This window comes from Haliotis rufescens, unplaced genomic scaffold, assembly GCF_023055435.1.
Source record: "Haliotis rufescens isolate VD_foot unplaced genomic scaffold, xgHalRufe1.0.p SCAF_29, whole genome shotgun sequence".
Lineage (NCBI taxonomy): Eukaryota > Metazoa > Mollusca > Gastropoda > Lepetellida > Haliotidae > Haliotis > Haliotis rufescens.
This window is the reverse complement of record NW_025963990.1, coordinates 2530464-2552846: the sequence shown is the minus strand read 5'-3', so window position 1 is coordinate 2552846 and position 22383 is coordinate 2530464. Positions and strand designations below refer to the sequence as shown.

The window sequence follows — 22383 nt, the reverse complement described above, 5'->3', positions numbered from 1 at the left end:
GGGGTGGTAACTCTTCGTCGGCCTGTTCTCGGTCGGTTCTCGGACGGTCTGCAGTGGAATTGAACTGTGTGTATCGGTCCCAAAGGCGGCATATGGTGCTGTGGTGGACGTTGAAGTAGACTGCGATTCACCTCTTTTGATACGTCCTTTGGCGATGTTCCGATCGGCAGCGCTGAGTCTCGGCATTTTCGAACTTGAAAAATGTTGACAATTGAATGACAAATTATTGGCTTTTGCTTGCCTTTTTATAGCCACTACCACGAGTTACGAATGCCATAACTTGCACGTGCATTTTGCTTCAATGTTTTCCTCCATGACATTTTTTAAAAAGTGTGACAACAATGCCGTTTAAGACATTGCAAATCGACAATGGCTGCGTTTTGAGGCACCTTTTGTCGAAAATCAGGCCACCAACATTTTCCAATAACATATATCCAATTTATATACTGGATTCTCTGTGTAGTCAGGTTCAATGAACGACACACTACCTGTGCGTTTTTTTTTTTAGAAGAGTATATATATACCATCGAACGCAGGTGACTCACAACACGATGGTCATTACACTGCATGGAAAAATAGTAGGAGCTATAAATGTTTGCATGCTAGTAGGTTAGCAAGCAAATCGATTATTTTACTTAACGTGAAGATTGTGATCCGTTTTAATCACGTGACCAATAACTTAACCTCAGGATAAGGCCAGCACTGTTACAGTTGAGGGACAAGTCACAAGGCTTTAAGGCTAAATTATCAGCTGAAATCAGCTAACTTGGGGCCCTTCTTCCAGTGAGCCCCGTACCCTGCTCTCGTAACTGCCAACTAGATTTAGGATAGAGTTGCAGCATTGTGTGACCTTGTGTGTGTGCGTATGTATGTTGTGTGTGTGATTATGTGAGTGAGACCATATTTCTGTGTGTGGGTATGTGTGAGTGATTGTGAATGCCCCGTGTATGACCGTGCATGAGAGAGAGAGAGAGAGAGAGAGAGAGAGAGAGAGAGAGAGAGAGAGAGAGAGAGAGAGAGAATCTGAATGTGCGCACTTCATTGCACAAACACTCAGCCGAGTGGCTCTGGGTCAAGTATTTACAACCCACCTTGATAATTCTTGAATAACTCTCTCTGCGGTGCCAAATAATATGCAATCACTGCTTCGGAATTCCCAAATTTCAATATGCAATCACTGCTTCGGAATTCCCAAATTTGCTGAGATCAGAAAGTGTGTCTTCACATTTAGTCAAACTGATTGATACATTCTGACACGCGATTTCAATGTCCTTTAAGGTTTTCGGGTAAATCATGGATATTTGGAAGAGTGAGTGAGTGAGTGAGTGAGTGAGTGAGTGAGTGAGTGAGGAGTTTTGGTTTACCTCGCTTTCAGCAATAATCATGCCCTATTACGACGGGGGACATCACGATTTGGTTCCATACCTTACACTTGAGGGGGAATCGAACCCCGTTTTAAATGAGGAACCATCGCTTTGAATAGTATGCTACACAACCGCATTCGCCTTTAAGCAGGGTAAAAGGCACTAATTAGAATGGATCCTATAAGAGATGACATTGCTCAAGTTTCCACCCAAGGATATCAAGATAAAATGGTCAGAATTTATTTCCTGCAAAATCAACGAAATACATTCGGGACAGAAAATGTTGTCCATTATTGACAGAGATCCGGATTAATCAGAGTCTGGTTTTGACATATTCCACTAAAGTCTACAGTGTAAAGTATTTTATTAATAACTTCCCTGCTACAAACTGTTTCCATGGTTACACGACGTCACACTTTAATGCTTTCTCATGAATATCGACAAAATTATGTTTCTTTAAAAAATCTTGATAAATTTGCGTTTCTAAACCTAGAACATGGCAAGATATAATGAACATGTATGGAAATGAGATACATGTAACCGTATATTAACTATATAACCCTAAAGGTCTATCTGGTTATCTAATATATGTACGGGGTTCACAGTTAAGTCAATCGGTATGTAACACACATTATAACACAGCCGTTAAAAAGTTAACTCACAAACATACATAGACAGTTGATAGAAAAAAGCTATATGTACACTCCATGCAATTCTCCGTATGTTAGTACTTGGTTTACAGCTGTTTTAAATCCCGTGGGGTCGGTGGTAGGAAGAAAACATATATTCAGAACCATGTATATTGAAGTGCTTTCAGAGAGGATAATCTACAGGTGGCGTGTTCCTTCACAAGGCACACGCGGAGGAGCCCTATCCATATCGATCTACTGTTACTGACTTCATAATTGTTAAAAGATGGTTCCACATCGGTTCGAAGGTTGTATACACCAAATAATAATAATAGTGAGAGAGAGAGTTGGGTTTAACGCCGCTTTTAACAGTATTCCAGTTATATCGCGGCGTGTCAGCTTAATGTGGGAGGAAAGCCTGAAGTGATGCAGGTCTCAGACGTTTACCACTTCGGTGAAACCCACGACCACGGGTATGGTGCTGGAAAACCTAGAAACATAATCGGGGCGAACCGGGATTCGAACTCACAATCACAGGTTTCTGGCGTGCCCAAGGGACGCAACTCTGCACAACTCTGTTTACATTTGTTTGGTTAGACACAATAGCTGATAACAAGACCTGGTGTTTTCTCCCGAAGAAGGATTAAAGCAGTCGAGAATTTAAAACAATTAGTTCTCATCAATAGTGTATCATGTTTTCTTTGTGGTCTTTTTTGCACAGGATGTGACGTCACTTCAGGATGTGACGTCTGTATGTGCCCGGATCGAAGTTTATTGATAAAAAATCTTTGAATCGGTTTTCAAGTATACAAAATTAAATGAATGCATTTGAACCTGTCTCTAAAAACCATGAGAATACTTTGTTCTTTGAATATTTTGAACCGCTGCACAACGTGAACATAAACAGGCGGCGATTCTGACGAACATATAATAATTAATTTGTCCTCGTCAATACGAAAAGTAACCGCCCTCCTGCCACAAGAGTGATCTCATCGAAACAGGTCACGAGGCATTTGGTCATGAGGCACGTGCGCGACGTGGCATGGGATCAGGAGCACGCGCAGAACGTGCGCTCCGTGCTTATCCCGGAACATCGCGCACCTGTTTACTTGTGTCCTTGAGAGATGACATCTGGATACTGGATATGGTGCTGATGGTGGTCTGGCTTGCAGAGATGACGGGTTTTATCATCATAGTGATGGTGACGTGACGTTTCCGGGATGATCTGCAACACAACACTTCTCTCAGTGCGAGTCGAAATCGTTCACCACTAATACAGTAAATTGTGAAATTGACGCACTTGTTGGAATAGAGCAAATAAAACACCACAGAAAAAGCCAACTGGTTGGCTGCCTTCTTAACAGGGTCCGTGTACAGGTCAGGAATCTGGGAGGAAATCGCGAGATGTAGAGAAAAGGGATACGTCAGAAGAATCAACGTCGTTGACTGCGCCAGCAACATCGTCGTGATCTGCAACAACTTTGACCGGGTCCCGGCATTGCTGGTGGACGTCTCCGAACCGCTCCTTTCTCGGTGCCCGGTTTGTATGAAGTCCTTCATCTCTTCAGAACGCCTGACGTTGAGGAATATTATGACGTTACTGCTAAGTATTACGACGAAGCACACGGTGAGATATGTGATATGAATCCACGGCCATACGTCATCCCAGAAGTACTTGTAGGTGGGGGATATTGGGATAACGTCGCAGAGACGATCACGTCGCGTGGCAGGGACGATGTCGGAAGAAATGAGAAGGTGGAACTCCTTAGCAACAACTATTATCACCAACAAGGACACCGTGATTTTCGCCCGTTTGGTCAGATTAAGAACGGAGGCCTTAATAGGATACATTATTGCAAATGCGCGGTCGGCGGTCATGGCCGCGGTGAGGATTATCGTATAGTCACAGTTCCCCCAGCCATAAAAGTTAAAAAACTTACACATAATGTGTGAATACTCCGTGCGTATTATTGCCTCCGGAAAGTTCACGTACAGCCAATGTGCTAACAGAGAAATCCACAAGCTCACCGTGTCATTGATAGCACACGCTATCATGTATATCGACGTGGAGATGTTTTGGAAGTGGCGAGTGCGCATGACCACGATTGACAGGATGTTGCAGAGATTTCCGGCCACGAGAATCACTGGCGGAATGTACAGATTAACGACATCGGCAATTTTAAACGACTCCAGATCCTCCGCGGTCACGTTATGAGATCCTGACTTCTTCTTTCGATGGAACAGGTGCGAGATGTTGGTGACGTCATCGAAAGAGGGAACCGTACTAATGACGTCGTCAAAGGTGGGACTTGTCCCAGTGACGTCATTAAGGGTTGAGTATGTGCTTGAGTTGTTGATCATCTTGTCGTAGTTTGAAAATCTGGAAAAGAAAAAGAATAATTTTAAGGATAAACATGTCCCTCGTATTTATTGAAGTGGTGAATGAGTAGGATTTCGTTCATCGTCTACCAGGGGGCACGGATGGCCCAGTCGTCTAAGGCGCCGCGATTCGCTGTGCAGAGTTGCTTCCCTTGGGCACGCCAGAAACCTATGATTGTGGGTTCGAATTCCGGTTCGCCCCGATTATGTTTCTAGGTTTGTCAGCACCATACCCGTGCTCGTGGGTTTCACCGAAGTGGTAAACGTCTGAGACCTGCATCACTTCGGGCTTTCCTCCCACATTAAGCTGACACGCCGTGATATAACTGGAATACTGTTAAAAGCGGCGTAAACCCAATTCACTCACTCACTCATCGTCTACCGGTATTACAGCCACTGGAGGACGGAGCACCGACATTATAATGTGAGACGGGGGAAAAAATCCTCCTACCTGAACACATTGCCTGATTATTGATATGACATCCAGCTTGTGACCTGCCCCGGCGAAAGACTTTGTTGTTTTGATCCCGTTACAGGTGAGCCGTGCACGAGGAACGGGAAGGGATTATGCAAGGGAAGAGATAAGCCCCTTGAATAAGCAGTTATTTAAACTATGCCGACGTTGATACAAGTAAAATGCATTATATAAATCATGACATCTCACGTCCCTGGGAAGTGCAATCAACAACAACTTTAAAGGGCGACAAGAACGTTGTTTTGATCAGAGTGAGTGAGTGAGTTGGGTTTAACGCCGCTTTGTTTGTTTGTTTGTTTGTTGTCGCGCCGCACTCGGCAATATTCCAGCTATATGAAGGCGGTCTGTAAATAATCGAGTCTGGACCAGACAAGCCAGTAATTGACATCATAAGCATCGATCCACGCATTTGGGACACGATGAAATGCATCAACCAAGTCAGCGAGCCTGACCACCCGATCCCGTTAGTCGCTTCTTACGATAAGCATAGTCGCCTATAGGTTACAGCAAGAATGGGTTGCTCGAAGACCCAGAGAGAAGTAGTCTATTTGCGTGTCACGCGTTACAATGTTACAGATTAATTATATACAAACTATTCTACAGACCTATTCTACCCCAGGTCTTTACGCCGCTTTCATTTATATGGGGCTGTGGGGTGTGTGGGGGTGTGGTAGGGGGGTTCCCACTTTGCCAGTCGCCATTGATCATATCTAGAACTCACTCAGCTATGCATTAGGGGATTAGATTATACACGTAGTCTCCTTCGGTCTGTAACCTTTAGTCTATAGCCAGCTAAAAATAAAAAAGTTATAGTAAATATCAGTGATGTTTTCACTAACATGGTTTAAGTCTGGTGATGTTTTTTCAGACTTATTAAGTTCTTTATAAATTCGTGCAATTATTTTATATTTTATTATAAAATGACTTTCATGTCAATCGGTATTCAAGCCGGAGTGAGGCAGATTTCAGACGTTTACCTCTTGGGTGAAACGCACGATCACATGTGTGGTGCTGACAAAGGTTTTGTTGCGAGAGACCATATGTTTGAACAAAGTCTGTCAATCATAATGACATTCCTTGTGATTCCTGGTGATTAAAAGGTACGCTGTTCTTAGTAAGACCCCCTGGAAATCACCGGGCGGAATAGGTACGCGATTGGGAGATTGATTCGGACCATGCCACGCCGTAAGAACGAATGTTTGACCAATCGTGGGTCATGTTACACCTAGTCCTTCCTTCTTACTCATCCATTACCATCACTCGATAAATCTTTGTATTCATGTAATCATCTCTTATACAAACTACGGTTATAACGAACTCATAGGGACCACGTATTTTAGTTCGTGACAAGCGAAGATCGTTATAAGCATATAAACAGCAAATGGCCGGTGCCAAAAAACAGTTCGTTATATCCGTCAGTTCGTTATAAGCGTATTCGATATAAACGTAGTTAACTGTTTTCGAAAATCCCCTACGTTTGGGATAGTATGGTTTGACCGGACTGTTTCTTCGCTCTTGCCTCGGAACGTCGCTCCTGCTATCGACCATTACTTTGTCTCATTCACTGGTGTGCCTCCCAAAACGTACAGGCTGAAATAACCACGATTGCGGCATCCGACAACATCCAATCACAAATATATCCCGTCGGATTTCCGGGTTTGAATAGATCCCCTCTTCAGCAACCAATGCTTGTCGTAGGAGGCGACTATGCTGGTCGTAAGAGGCGACTATGCTTGTCGAAAGAGGCGACTATTCTGGTCGTAAGAGTCGACTTACTGGATCGGGTGGCTCGCTGACTTGGTTGATGCATGTCATCGTATCCCAATTGTGTGGATCGATGCTCTTGATAACAATCACTGGACTGTGTGATCCAGAGTCGATTATTTACAAACCGCCGTCATATAGCTGGAATATTGCTGAGTGCGGCGTTAAACAACAAACAAACAAACGACGATATCACCAGCGGCGTATGCTGGTTGAAAGAGGCGACCAAATGAATCGGATGATCATTCTCGTTTTCACTTGTTTTTCATAACTGTGTATCTTACTGTTTAACAATGATTGTAACTGTGTTTTAATTGAGATTCGGTAGACGCTCATTCCATTGTGTTTTGGTAGTGATTGGTCGTCAGAAATGTAGTACTTTTTATTCTAAGCAGTCGTCAGAAAGTTACTATATTTAGATACTAATGTGGTGTGTTAACTTCTAGTATACCGTGGACTGGAACGGACTATTCTGTGGTTTTCTGGAAGCGAGTAGGACTGTATAAGGGGACAGTAGCGTATTTAAGCATCTCTCGCACATTTGGTCTCTCACTCACACACATTTTCAGGGCTTTGAAACCAGCTTTCATGTGAGGATCGCTCACCATTCCTGATTCCCTGCCTAGCCCATCCCGAAAGCTTGGCCACAGTCGCTAATTGAATATACATTATTATCACTGACCTTAGCTATCACCACTGTATTTTTGTTTTTGATACTGAGGACTGCCATCATATTGTTTATGGCCATTGAATATTGTACTACCACTCTATTGTTTACTGCCAGGGGCTGTCGGGTAGCCAAGTGGTTAAAGCGTTCGCTCGTTCCCGGGTTCGAATCCCGACATGGGTACAATGGGTGAAGCCCATTTTTGGTATCCCCCGCCGTGATATTGCTGGAGTATTGTTAAAAGCGGCGTTAAACCATACTGACGCACTGTTTACCGCCATTGTATTTGCTGTGAAGGAATTTGTGCTGATTTGTAAACTTTTGTTGATTGTGTACCACTTGTTGGTTGTTTGTTTTACGTACAGATCTTTCACGTACAGATTCTGGGTTAACATATTGTTTCAATTTGGGAATCGACACGTAACTCTTGGTTGATTTAAGGATTGACTGTGTATTTTTTTCGGTTCATTGAGGTATGGATCGAAAAACCAATGTGCAAACTGTATGAATCCGCGTGCCGTCATATCGCCGGAATATTGCTGAGAGCTGCGTTAAACATTAATATATCACCTCAAACCTTAGGATCAATAGAGCTGTGTGCACATATGTCACTCGTATTGAGTTAACGCTTTGGAACGTGATTTGCCTGAACAGTATTGTCGGTTAAAAAAAAGGACATGCAGTATAATAAAACCGCCCCCAGTTGCTTTTATGTAAGGATTAGCATTTTTCTTTTAAACTCGTAGAAACTTTCCAATTAAAATCTCAGTAAATATCATCCTTGAAACGTGATATGTAGTCAAGTTAGCGATATATGAAGACACCTTATAGACAAAGACGGACATTCCTGGTAAATACGGTTATTAAGCTTTTTATACCCTTGGTTTACATACAGTTGCTTATCGCTTTACCTGTCATTTTATTTTTCAAATGACAGTTAAAGTATTAACCCGTGCCTCTCCGGGATATATTCCCACATCCAGTTCCCTAAAATGAACGAGTGATGCTTCGTACTTACGTATATGAGCGAGCGGTGCTCCATATTGTATGTAGGATTCGCAAAGGGTATCGGCGATGGAAAGAGTACGGACGGGGTGTACTTGCGCATCGAGAGTTGTTGATCCATTTGCAACTATTTGCATACAGCGCGGCTTAGTGAGTGAGTTGTGTTTAACGCCGCTTTTAACAGTATTCCAGTTATATCGCGGCGTGTCAGCTTAATGTGGGAGGAAAGCCCGAAGTAATGCAGGTCTCAGACATTTACCACTTCGATGAAACCCACGAGCACGGGTATGGTGCTGACAAACCTAGAAACATAATCGGGGCGAACCGGCATTCGAAGCCACAATCATAGGTTTCTGGCGTGCCCAGGGGACGCAACTCTGCACAGCGAATTGCGGCGCTTTTGACGACTGGGCCACCAGTGCCCCAACAAGACGCAAATAAACATGTCAATATATTGCCATGTTACTGAAGTGAATTTTTATGACAGGGAGTGTGTAGAGCATGGTGCGGGCGTTGATCTGATTCAAACATTAATTCTCACCTGCGACCTAGTATAATCCGTATTTCGTTTCACCACACCGCTATTCTGTAGCATGACGTAGAATGTGTTTTAAATGGAATAAAACCCCGTTGAATGAGACCCGTGAAGATCCGGGGTAGAATAGGTCTTCAACAACCCATACTTGCCGTAAATGAACTAAAACCTCCTTGAATTAATTATAACGTTTACGCAAGTTGTGTGATAGTTTTGACTTTGGAGATGAATTCCACTGTATTTTCAAATGTAACTATGTCAATGCACAAAGGGACATGTACATTCCAAAACACTATTCAAAAAGTCCAAACTCACAACTCCAGCAATTATTTAACTGCCCTAAGATCTATGTCCAAAAGAAACTATGTACATTTTTTGACAATGAATGAAATGAAAATTGCAAAAAGCTCCAGGTTTCCTCTGTTCACCGCAATGTAAAATACTTTTGTACTTCATATGCCGATGCTTTCGGCCTGAGAGAAATAAAATGCCGTTCTGTTAAAAAAATAAATAAAACAAATGATTTGTTCCAATTGGGGGTGGAGGGAGGATGGGCGGGGATACATATGACTTGTCCCCAACTTCTACAAAAAGTTTTTTATTGTACACTGGATGCTGGATATCCTGAAAATATAAGCGACAAAACCCTTTCATAATCATAAGACATCTCCACTTAAAGTAGTTCATTGTACGATTTCGACCACATCAAAAGCATGTGTTTATGAATCACTATCAAATACTGATGATGCCAGGTATTCGCGAAAAGGTGAGCGTATAACATGTGGTAAAAGTCAAACTAAGGAATTGCATCAGACATATTTTTTGTCACTGATGCGTCTAATTTGGAAAAAAACCCATCCTCCACAATGGCTACCGTAAAACGTTTTGAAAGTTTTACCGAGGCCTAGAATATTGTGATCCTAATAAAACAACCTCTGATGCCTGACCCGTGCAACCTCTGATATTTATATTTGTTTTGTTTGTTTGTTTGTTGTTCAACGCCACACAGCAATATCCCAGCAATATGACGGCGGTCTGTTAATACAATAAATGGGGAGTAACAATTATCCAAACCAGAAGTCTCAGTTTAGATTTAACAAATGTAATAATATTGTATATCTGGCATAGGTTATTTATCATCCAAAACTGGCTCCCACAGGAGATATCGCTTGGATGAGATCAAGCGATATCTACACTGTAGATATCGCTGCAATGAAATTACATCAGAATGCTTTGCAGACCATTGTGACGTCACTGTTACCATGACGTCACAATCAAATGACATCACTAATGGCTCTGCTACTGAAGCTGTAGGCAGTACTTTTTACACTGAAGTCACTGCTAATAACTGTCTACAAATTGATAAAGTTGGAAGAATGATGTTGGATGATAAATAAAATCTCACCCTCGTGTCTTTTGATATCAAATATATCAACACTCGTTGATAAAAGTGGCAAAAATACTCGGCAAGCCTCGGAATTTTTCCACTTTTATCAACTCGTGTCGATATATTTGATATCAAAAGACACTCGGGTGAGACTCTCTATATAACACATTTGTCCTGTTTTGTTCAACACACGATTTAAATATGAAAAATATCGAATGGAAGGATAATGCAATAGTGAGTGAGTGAGTGAGTGAGTGAGTGAGTGAGTGAGTTTAGTTTAAAGCCGCTTTTAACATTATTCCAGTTATATCACAGCGTGTCAGCTTAATGTGGGAGGAAAGCCCGAATTGATGCAGGTCTCAGACGTTTACCACTTCGGTGAAACCCACGAGCACGGGTATGGTGCTGACAAGCCTAGAAACATAATCGGGGCGAACCGGGATTCGAACCCAAAATCACAGGTTTCTGGCGTGGCAAAGGGAGGCAACTCTGCACAGCGAATCGCGCCCCTAATGCAATAGTGAGTTGAGTATTTCACTTAAAGATGACATGTCAGAATAACGTGCGAGGGAAGCCAAAGTGGCACGGGTCTTAAACATTGTTACTTTTGTGAACCCGCGAGCCCTGATATGTTGCTGAGAAATCAAGGATCGTGACTGGGACGAAACTGGAATTCGACCAATAACCATCGTATCCTGAAAGGTTAAAATTATCCATCAATGTGTGTATGTTTGTCGACTCATCGATATTAGAACTATATGACTACGTCCTGTAAATAATTGTGTCTGGACCAGACAACCCAGTGATTGATATCATGAGCAACGATCCACGCCCTCAGGGCACGTAGGCACGCCATCAACCAAGTAGCCGAGCCTGACCACCGAATAGATTAAGTTGCCTCTTACGAACCTCGTAGGTTTTATAATCCTTAATAAAAAAGCCACAAAAAACGTCTGGAATGGTATAAATAACAATTTTGAAACAATAAGAGCGATCTATTAGGCTCTGTTGACCACATTCTGTTAAACGGCGATCCAAACCGATAAGGTTAGGTGAGGTGAAATGGGGTTTAACGTCGCGTCCAAGAATATTGCACTTATATAGCGACGTGCATGTAGTGTGTGTGTGTGTTTGTGTGGCTGCTTGTACTAGTCCGGACTGATGCCGATTTATAGTGCTAGCTCACTGAGATACCATGCCGCAGTTTAACATGAATACCCCACTCAGACACAGAATACTGACTCCGAGCCGACCAGCCCCTTAATGCCGAGCGCCAGACAGGGTAACAACAAGTACCATCTTTTAACGTCTTTTGGAATGACGCGGCCGGGGATCGACCCCCGGACCTTCCTCTCTCCGGGCGGACGCTCTACCACTAGACCATGGAGGCGGTCCCAAACCGGTAATAATTCTGATGCAACAAATATCCCACCAACCCCATTTACATACGATTAATACGAATAAACAAGAATATAGTCAGGCTTTACACAAGCTTCAACTTCTCACCCTGAAGAAATTCTGGAGGCAACCAACACGTTTATTTGAACACATACCAATATCCAAACAACTAGTATCAAGAAACAAAACAGCCCCAAATACATCCATTCAGTAATTTCATAATTTCCAATAAATATTAATGTGAGCAAATATTTGATGATATGACAAAAATAAACATAGCGTCTCACCAGCCATAATCACGGCCAGCGTGAGTTGATAAAGGCACTCGAAGAACGTGCTGGAGAGGGGCGAGCCTCGCGTTTCATTGATCAATCCGAACAGACAATCTGATCTGATGATTGATAGCCCATGGCCAGGTCGAGTGTTTGATCATTTGTGGAGCACGTGGGTATTGGCTGGCAGGTAAATAAGGACGCCTTGAGTAGGGAACAAATTATATTTTCTTTCTCAGGTTTCTACCATAAGTGTATGTTACTTAGAAGTGACACAGCCATTTCCATAATCAAAAGAAATCTCTTCTAAAATCAGAGTCCATACGAGTGAGTGAGTGAGTGAGTGAGTGGGTATGGTTTTACGCCGCTTTTAGCAATATTCCAGCAATATCACGGCGGGGACACCAGAAATGGGCTTCACACATTGTACCCATGTCGGGAATCGAACCCGGGTCTTCGGCGTGACGAGCGAACGCTTTAACCACTAGGCTACCCGACCGCCCCGACTTATCTGACAAATCACAATAACAACCTCTGATTCAACAGTCAGAGTCGAGTTATTCCCAAATTCATAGTAGAAATCACAATAACAACCTCTGATTCAACAATCAGAGTCAAGTTATTCCCAAATTCATAGTAGAAATCACAATAACAACCTCTGATTCAACAGTCAGTCATGGCTTTTTTTGTTTACATTTGGCAACTTTTAACTTTTAAGGTACAATCGAGAATGTTGTCTCACCATACGTGAGTGAGTGAGTGAGTGAGTGAGTTGGGTTTAACGCCGCTTTTAACAGTATTCCAGTTATATCATGGCGTGTCAATTAATGTGAGAGGAAAGCCCGAAGTGATGCAGGTCTCAGACGTTTACCACTTCGGCGTTTTTTTAAAACAGTAGTCCTCGGAAAAAATCATCATCCGCGTAAAAATTTAATATTTTAAAAAAAAAAAAAACACTCCGAAAAATATGATCGAAAACCGGACAACCGTCGTGGATTGTCCTGTTTGCGATCAGAGCTTTCACCAGCATAGGTTTTCGGACATCATACGTTTTCTGTCACGAATACTTGCACTCTAACGAGGGGTGTGGCGTCACACAGAAATTGTAAATACTCAGAGTCATCTGATGGCTTGTTTTTAAGATAAAGTTGTCTTTTAGCCTGTAAGTGAATGAGATGTTTTACAGTTCATGTGATTAGCGAGAAAACTATGAATATTTCTTCAGCGTCCAAAACCCCATAACATTGGGATATATGTTGTATTAATGTCTTATGTTTGCAATGGAGTTTTGTTTTTTCATCAAAAGGTAAGTACAAGGTAAGTTTTTTTCAGTATGCTTCAACATGGGGAAAGGGTCAGACATTGCACGCTTGTGACAGTTGTCCTTGTGTCTGGGTGGTGGGGGTTGAAGTTTATGGCAGTATTGCTCCCAGACCTGGCGGGTAGCCAGGTGCGCGAAAGCTATGCCCGATTTTTTAAAAGTACTGATTTAACTTCGAAATTTTACTGCATCTGTCATCTTGTTCATTTGACTTATTGATTTTTGCCATTGACTTATTACATTTCTTGGTGTGAATGTTGTTCAAACTGCACGAAATTGCTTAAAATGCAATCAAATGTTTTAAAAGTTTCTGGGTGGGCATGCCCCAGGAACCCCCGAGACTTTTCCTCTTTTTTCGTGAAAATCTGCTCACATCCCTGCGATGAGATAAACAATTCCTTGAGATAAACCATTCCATGAGGTAAACCAAAGCATGAGATAAACCAATCCATGAGATAAACCAATCCGTGAGATAAACAATTCCTTAAGATAAACCATTCCATGAGGTAAACCAAAGCATGAGATAAACCAATCCGTGAGATAAACCAACCCGTGAGATAAACCAATCCGTGAGATAAACCAATCCATGAGATAAACCAATCCATGAGATAAACCAATCCGTGAGATATACCAATCCGTGAGATAAACCAATCCGGTAGATAAACCAATCCGGTAGATAAACCAATCCATGAGGTAAACCAAAGCATGAGATAAACCAATCCGGTAGATAAACCAATCCATGAGGTAAACCAAAGCATGAGATAAACCAATCTGTGAGATAAACCAATCCATGGGGTAAACCAAAGCATGAGATAAACCAATCCTTGAGATAAACCATTCCATGCGATAAACCAATCCGTGAGATAAACCAATCCATGAGATAAACCAAACCTCATGGATTGGTTTATCTACCGGATTGGTTTATCCATAAGATAAACCAATCCATGAGCTAAACCAAACCGTGAGACAAACCAATCCATGAGATAAACCATTCCATGAGATAAACCAAAGCATGATATAAACCAATCCGTGAGATAAACCAATCCGTGAGATAAACCAATCAGTGAGATAAACCAATCCACCAGATAAACCAATCCATGAGATAAACCAATCCGTGAGATAAACCATTCCATGAGATAAACCGTTCCATGAGATAAACCAAAGCATGAGATAAGCCAATCCGTGAGATAAACCAACCCGTGAGATAATCCAATCCGTGAGATAAACCAATCCATGAGATAAACCAATCCGTGAGATATACCAATCCGTGAGATAAACCAATCCGGTAGATAAACCAATCCGTGAGATATACCAATCCGTGAGATAAACCAATCCGGTAGATAAACCAATCCGGTAGATAAACCAATCATGAGGTAAACCAAAGCATGAGATAAACCAATCCACGAGATAAACCAATCCATGAGATAAACCAATCCGGTAGATAAACCAATCCAGTAGATAAACCAATCCGTGAGATAAACCAATCCGTGAGATAAACCAATAAGTGAGATATACCAAGTCGATAAACTTAGTATCACAATGGGATGAATATGCAAATGAAGGCTCCTCGCAGGAACTACTTTCACTAAGCTCCACACATTGATGCGATGCCTACTGTTGTTTTACGTTCCTAAAACCTTTGATGGAGGTTGGATGATGTGTGAGTGCGCACGTAAACAAACATGGCTGCAATTCATTTGTAACTGTATCATACATGAGGATGTTCACTCTGGCTGTGTGCTCATAATCGGTGTCTGAAGTTACTTTAATGAACGGTAATATGCCTTTACGTCGAGACAGCCTCCGCGGTCTAGTGGTAGAGCGTCTGCCCGGAAAGTGGAAGGTCCGGGGTTCGATCCCCAACAGCGTCATACCCACAGCCGTTAAAAGATGGTACTTGTTGTTACCTCCCCGCTCGGCATTAAGGGGCTAAACCAAACACTGGTCACACACACACACACACACACACACACACACACACACACGTGCATGCACGTCGCTATATAAGTGCAATAATCTTGGACGTTAAACACCATTTCACCTTACACGTACCTTCCCTTTAATGTCGATAATCATAAGAATGTATGTTTCTTTATCAATATGAATTGGAATTTCTGCTGGGGTTGGCAAAATCAAAACAAGGGAATTTGACCAAGAAGTTCAACTTAAGCTTCAGCTATATCGATGACCAGATATCGTCCAATAATAGCCAAACAGCCAATTCTCTTACACTGATCTACCCACCAGAACAAGAAATAAAGGAGACATGTGAGACCACCTCATCTGTTCCATATTTGAAATATGCATAAAGATTCAGTGTGGCAAAAAACTCTCCACAAGACTGTGTGACAAGAGGGATGACTTTAACTTTCAAATAAGCAAATGTCCCTTCATGCCGAGCAATATTCCTGCAGCTCCGGCTTTTTTTGTTTACATTTGGCAACTTTTAACTTTTAAGGTACAATCGAGAATGTTGTCTCACCATACGTGAGTGAGTGAGTGAGTTGGGTTTAACGCCGCTTTTAACAGTATTCCAGTTATATCATGGCGTGTCAATTAATGTGAGAGGAAAGCCCGAAGTGATGCAGGTCTCAGACGTTTACCATTTCGGTGAAACCCACGAGCACGGGTATGGTGCTGACAAACCTGGAAACATAATCGGGGCGAACCGGCATACGAACCCACAATCATAGGTTTCGGGCGTGCCCAAGAGACGCAACTCTGCACAGGAAATCGCGGCGCCTTAGACAACTGGGCCACCCGTACCCCCTCTCACCATACGACTCATGCTCAGAAATTGTTTGATCAAGGTTACAAAATTCTAGGCCCCAGCAAAGCTTTCAAAGAGGTTTATGGTAGACATGTGGAGGACATTTCCAAATTTGACGGATCAGTGACCAAAATGATGTCGGATGCAATTCCCTATTTTGACTTGTACCGTATATTCCCGTGGTTCACGCGAACAATTGACTAGCCTTTGCATGTTTTCGGTACTTGTGCCACCGGTGGGGCAAGATACCACCTGGTAGCATCTCTATTTGATAGTGATTCAGAAACACATGATCACGATATTGTCGGACAAATCTTATGAATATGGAAACGTTTTTGTCGCTTTTAATGGCATGACTCGGCCGGGGATCGAACCAACTACATTAAGCTCTCTGAGACATCTGTCCACTTGATCACGGGTGCAGTGTTTCGAGAAAGAAAATGAGTAATAGAGAGAAACGAGTAGCATGAAGTAAAGTGAGTAGTATGCAGGTGAAAACTGAATAGTAATGACATCAGAGAGATAATGAGTAGCATGGAGAAGTAAAATGAGTAGTATGCAGGTGAAAATGAATAGTCATGACATCAGAGAGAAAACGAATAGCATGGAGAAGTAAAATGAGTAGTATGCAGGTGAAAAATGAATAGTTATTACATCAGAGAGAAAACGAATAGCATGGAGAAGTAAAATGAGTAGTATGCGGGCGAAAAATGAATAGTAATGACATCAGAGAGAAAACGAATAGCATGGAGAAGTAAAATGAGTAGTATGCAGGTGAATATGAATAGTAATTACATCAGAGAGATAACGAATAGCATGGAGAAGTAAAATGAGTAGTATGCGGGCGAAAAATGAATAGTAATGACATCAGAGAGAAAACGAATAGCATGGAGAAGTAAAATGAGTAGTATGCAGGTGAAAAATGAATAGTAATTACATCAGAGAGATAACGAATAGCATGGAGAAGTAAAATGAGTAGTATGCGGGCGAAAAATGAATAGTAATGACATCAGAGAGAAAACGAATAGCTTGGGGAGTAGATGAAGGAAATTATAGGATGGGGAAGGAAAATGACCTGGGTCCCGTTCCTCAAAGCGATCTTAGCGCTACGATGATCGTAAGCCTAAAAGTATGTTAAAGTATGGGACTTACGATCACCTGAGTGCTAAGATCGCTTTGGGGAACGGAGCCCAGTCCTTGTTTTATCCCCTTAAGCAGGGTAACAAGTACCATCTTTAACGTATGACGGTATCACGGTGGTATCACGCAGCCACGGGATCGAACCAGCGATCATTCGATCTCTGGGTCGACGACGTAGCCACTAATCAACCGAGGCGGTATCACAACGTTTGAACAGTAAAGGTCATGTCTGACGCACACACCTACATTCAAAATAATACTTTGGCAATTCGTGAAAGAATAGAAAGAACATAAGGTCTGCAAATAATTGTAACACTATGCCGATATTACATTGAAATTAGTATTTTTTAGGAAACATGATAGAGGAAAGAACAAGTATCACACTTAAATATGTGTTATCGTATTTGCACATAAAATCTGACATTTGGGTGGCAAGTACGCACGTGACACACTGCAGTTACGACGAAGATGCATGTTCTTGTGTCACGTGGCACTGTCGCATCAGTACAATGAACTGAGACTGGTATCAGGCGATAATATTAGTTTGTGGATTTTAAGGAGATATGTTTTTTCCGGTTTTAGGTTTTATATCGGTGAGTCAAGTGAGGTTAAAAGACCGCTTTGAACTGTATTTCAGGCCACGGTGCGTCAGCTTAGTGATAGACATGGCATGAAGTGACGCCGGCCTTGGAGTGAGTGAGTATGGTTTTACGCCGCTTTTAGCAATATTCCAGCAATATCATGGCGGGTGACACCAGAAATGGGTTTCACACATTGTACCCATGTCGGGAAACTAACCCGGGCGTGACGAGCGATCGCTTTAACCACTAGGCTACCCGGCCTTTGTGGAACCGATGGGCACAAACATGTATATGGTACTAACTATACGAGATCATAATGAGGATTTGAGCCCACAGCCAGCCTATCCTCGCTCCGCTTAGGGACGCAACTGGATTTAGACCATTTGGCTACTCGTGTCGAGGGAACTATTTGTAAAAACCGAGTCAAATTCCTTGTTTCCTGTACTTTCTTGAACAAATTACTTTTTTGGCGGTCCCTTCGAATTCAAACAAATATCATTAAAATAAAATTAAATCATGCCATATGTCTACTGAAACTTCACGGAGAACTCTTTACTCTAGTCATATATTTAGTATAATAGTCCTCACACTATGGCTTCGTTGAGTACGATCAGGCGGATTAAACAACCCCAATCAGACTACAGAAAGTCGGTTGAACATTGTACCAGTGTGTGAGTATGGTTTTACGCCGCTTTGAACAATATTCCAGCAATATCACGGCGGGGGACACCAGAAATGGGCTTCGCACATTGTACCCATGTCAGGAATCGAACTCTGGTCTTCGGCGTGACGAGCGAACCTTTTGACTACTAGGCTACCAAAAAGATCTAGGCACCCTTTCATCTTTACATATACAGTAAACTACGGTTATAACGAACTCAAAGGGACCACAAACGTTAGTTCGTTATAACCGTAGTTCGTTATAAGCATATATTCATCATATATACAGCAAATGGCCGGGACCAAACAACAGTTCGTTACATCATTCAGTTCGTTATAACCGTGTTCGTTATACACGTAGGTCACAGTATGTCATTTTGCAATTGGTTTTGGATGCACGTACACATCAACCACTACTCCAAAATGACAGGACGTCGGAAATACTTTTTAGATTACCGTTTTTTTAAGAATCTGTTCAAATACCTTCAAATTGTGAATGGTCCAAATTGCTGTCAGTCTCTAAACCGGTTCCTTATTCCTTAGGTCTAACCACAAGGTAAATCCATGTCTGTTATTGTTGTCTTCCTTAGTCTTCTTGTCGTCTGCTAAGTAAGAGCAGACGACACCTTTACCAGACCCTTATTTGATTAACGCAAAGTTAATCAATGTATAGGCAAGGCCGCTCTTTTCCTCGTTTCAAAAGCTGGTTGTCCCCTCCAATATATTTGCTCTTCATTGATTTGTATGGAATTAATGTCAGTTCTCCGGAGACCACCTTGAAACAAGCACAGCTGCTTCTACAGAGAAACTGCCCATGCCTAAATCAGGGCACAGGTGTGTTGGTACCTTGGGCGACACCGCCGTGTGCTGTTATTCATCTTCTAAGTAAAGAAAGGGGACAGATCTCGCGGTCAATAAAACTTGTATAAAAAGGAAATTGACTGTCGAATATCACAGACACCAGGAAATGCGATGTGCAAACCAATTATTGGTATTTGTAGTTTGTGGTTGAATTTGTATGGTTTCATTTACAGGCAGTCTCTTATCTCACAAATAGTTGATTTCCAAATGAATTTAGGGAAAGATGATAACAGAAGTTGGGGGTTCCTTTCGTTATGGATTGGGATGATTCGGGGATCTTTATTGTCTCTCGGTGTTAAATACGTCTCAATTGGTTATTTGTGACTCGCACACTGTTTTGCAATATGCAACTTGGCTTCGTTGATTTGAGACAACGTTGGGTCCGTAGTTAATAGTTTGAAAAAGGTTTAATGTATTGAGAGATGTTTGTAATTAACAACAAATAACTTCTAATTTGGAGCCTGACAGTCACGCTGCGGTCTATTGACTAAACTATCTCACGGCGTCCATTAATAAAAAGTGGACCAGAAAAACCAGTGACTGAAAGCATGAACAACGATCCACACCATCGGCGTACGATGACCCGCATTCAACCAAGTCAAAGGCTTTCACAACCCCAGCCACATGTTAATCGGTTCTTCGAGCAAGCATGATGTATTGCGCACCTATTCTTACAGTAATGGCCACCGGGTATTTCCCTTTCACTACTTCCGTTACTACCGACAATATGAAGAATAAAGAGACCGACCAAAAAAATGGAAAACATACACTTTCCCCGACAATTCTTGAAAAAAAATAATTATGCTTTATATTTTTGGAAAAAAAAAGAAATTACCTGCCACACAAATTACATATTTGCAATGTGTTTTTTAAGAAAAAAAATATATTTGGGCTCATAGTTTAAGTTAAATATATATCGGGTTTTGCAACAGTAGCTGAAAAAAAGAAAACTGGTCTCAATACAAAATCCCATCCCTCGCCATCCAAAACGAAACAGAATCCATAAGATGCAAAAGGCTAAAGAGCGATTAAATGGGAATGGATGCGAATGGATCACTGAAAATCAGTGATTCCACCAGGTTTTCGCGTAAAGGGTATGTATGCCGGCCCTGGCGGTGATACCCGCCACTCAGGCACTTTGCATGAAAAAGTAAGTGTCAAAAATAAAGCTAACGTCAAAGCTGGATGTCGATGATTTTTTACAATGTTGGAGGCGAGCATTTCCTGATTAAAATTGAAAAACGTTGCATAGTATAATATAAGTAAGGAAGATGAGGAAGTAAGGATGAATTTCATTTTACATAAGAGACCGACCATGTCGATACATGTTTTCTTGTTAACTTCTCAATGTCACCACCGTGGTTAATGAGAATAAACAGTTTCCAAACCGTTACAGTAAACTACGGTTATAACGAACTCAAAGGGACTACTACTTTTAGTTCGTTATAACCTCAGTTCGTTATAAGCATATATACAGCATAACTACAGCAAATAGTCGGGACTAAAAAGTTAGTTCGTTATATCCGTCCGTTCGTTATAAGCGTGTTCGTTATAACCGTAGTTTACTGTATATGGTCTTCCCTTAACCAGCACTGTTTCAACAGTCTTCAATGTCAGCATACAAAACATCTTAGGACAGATAAACTACTGCCAGCTGTGCATTGATATCAGGAGAGATAAACACTGTATATTTTACACCTAGAGTTAATATTGGTTCAGAGAGCAGCTGAAGTCCCTAGGCTTATCCAGTGTATTATACCCTACGTGAAAATGTGAAATCTGTTAATGGACACACGATCAATGAATAGTAAATTTTATGAATGAGTGAGTGAGTGAGTTTGGTTTAACGCCGCTTTTAACAATACTCCAATTATATCGCGGCGTGTCAGCTTAATGTGGGAGGAAAGCCCGAAGTGATGCAGGTCTCAGACGTTTCTCACTTCGGTGAAACCCACGAGCACAGGTATGGTGCTGACAAACCTAGCTACATAATCGGGGCGAACCGGGATTCGAAGCCACAATCATAGGTTTCTGGCGTGCCCAAGGGACGCAACCCGTGCCAGCCTAAAGTTTATGACACAGACAGTTTTAGGTTTACAATCAACAGACGCAATGAATTGGGTGACGTAAGCTGCAGCAGTAATAAGGAACAATTTCTGTCTAATTTTAAATAATATATTGCTCTCACAGAATAACGTCACTGTGCAATGTCTTCTAAGGCCTCTCTCCGTTCTTAAATCCGGAATAGTGTTGGAAGGTGGCAGGAGTTCGGTGTTTACAGCTTGGCATCCTATCTACAACTTGGTACATAATACACGACTGGTCGATAAACGTCTTGAATTGCCCTCGTGTCACTCGTATTCTAGAAACAGATCCAACCCGAAACTTTCGGAACGATCAAGCGTGCTATGTTTGTCAACAAGTAGGGGCGGTAACTCTAATCATATTATCATATCAGGATCTGTCAGCTGTCGGGGGAAAGCCCAAAGTGATGCTCGCGTTTACCACTTTTGTGAAACACGGGCAGGGCTCCCGTGCCTCATAGTTCCTGTCTTCTATATCGTGTTCTTAACTTTTCTAAGATGCAGAATTTAAACTTTCATTGTCTTTTAGTGGAGTGAGTGAGTGAGTTGGGTTTAACGCCGCTTTTAACAGTATTCCAGTTATGTCACGGCGTGTCAACTTAATGTGGGAGGAAAGACCGATGTACCTGATGTAGGTCTCAGACGTTTACCACTTCGGTGAAACCCACGAGCACGAGTATGGTGGTGACAAACCTAGAAACATAATCGGGGCGAACCGGGGTTCGAACCCACAGTCATGGGTTTCTGGCCTGCCCAAGGGACGCAACTCTGCAAAGCGAATCGCGCCGCCTTAGACAACTGGGCCACCCGTGCCCCCTGACGTATATGAATCTGTACTATCACCCAAAGGTATTATAACTGGTTCAATAAGGCTGACAGCTAGCAAAGACTGCGTTGATCCTCTTTGACATGTGTGAGTTTGAGTGTTGTGTTACGTCTTGCAACGAGCCCTGTACAGTTAGATAGGATCAACAGGGTTGAGCTCACACTGTCTGAATGGCGTACGTCAGACAACGTGACCGTGTTGTGCCGCCAACACATATATCTTGTACTTTACTTGTTTCTTATTTAGCCGAATTTTCTCCATGAAC

The 22383-nt window shown here is 42.0% G+C and overlaps 1 protein-coding gene across 2 annotated transcripts; it reads right to left on the bottom strand.

Annotated features, from left to right (window-relative positions):
* Window positions 1-2534: 2534 nt before the first annotated feature.
* On the bottom strand, window positions 2535-18918 carry LOC125384230 (growth hormone secretagogue receptor type 1-like). Of its 2 annotated transcripts, none has more exons than XM_048402826.1 (2): window positions 18831-18918; window positions 2535-4373 (listed from the first exon to the last, which is right to left on the bottom strand). In XM_048402826.1, exon 2 carries the CDS (start codon window positions 4352-4354, stop codon window positions 3074-3076), a length of 1281 nt encoding a protein of 426 aa, XP_048258783.1. In that variant the 5' UTR covers window positions 4355-4373; window positions 18831-18918; the 3' UTR covers window positions 2535-3073. The 2 variants fall into 2 exon arrangements, with proteins under 2 accessions (XP_048258783.1, XP_048258781.1); XM_048402824.1 differs by lacking the exon at window positions 18831-18918 and adding an exon at window positions 4824-4884.
* Window positions 18919-22383: the final 3465 nt, after the last annotated feature.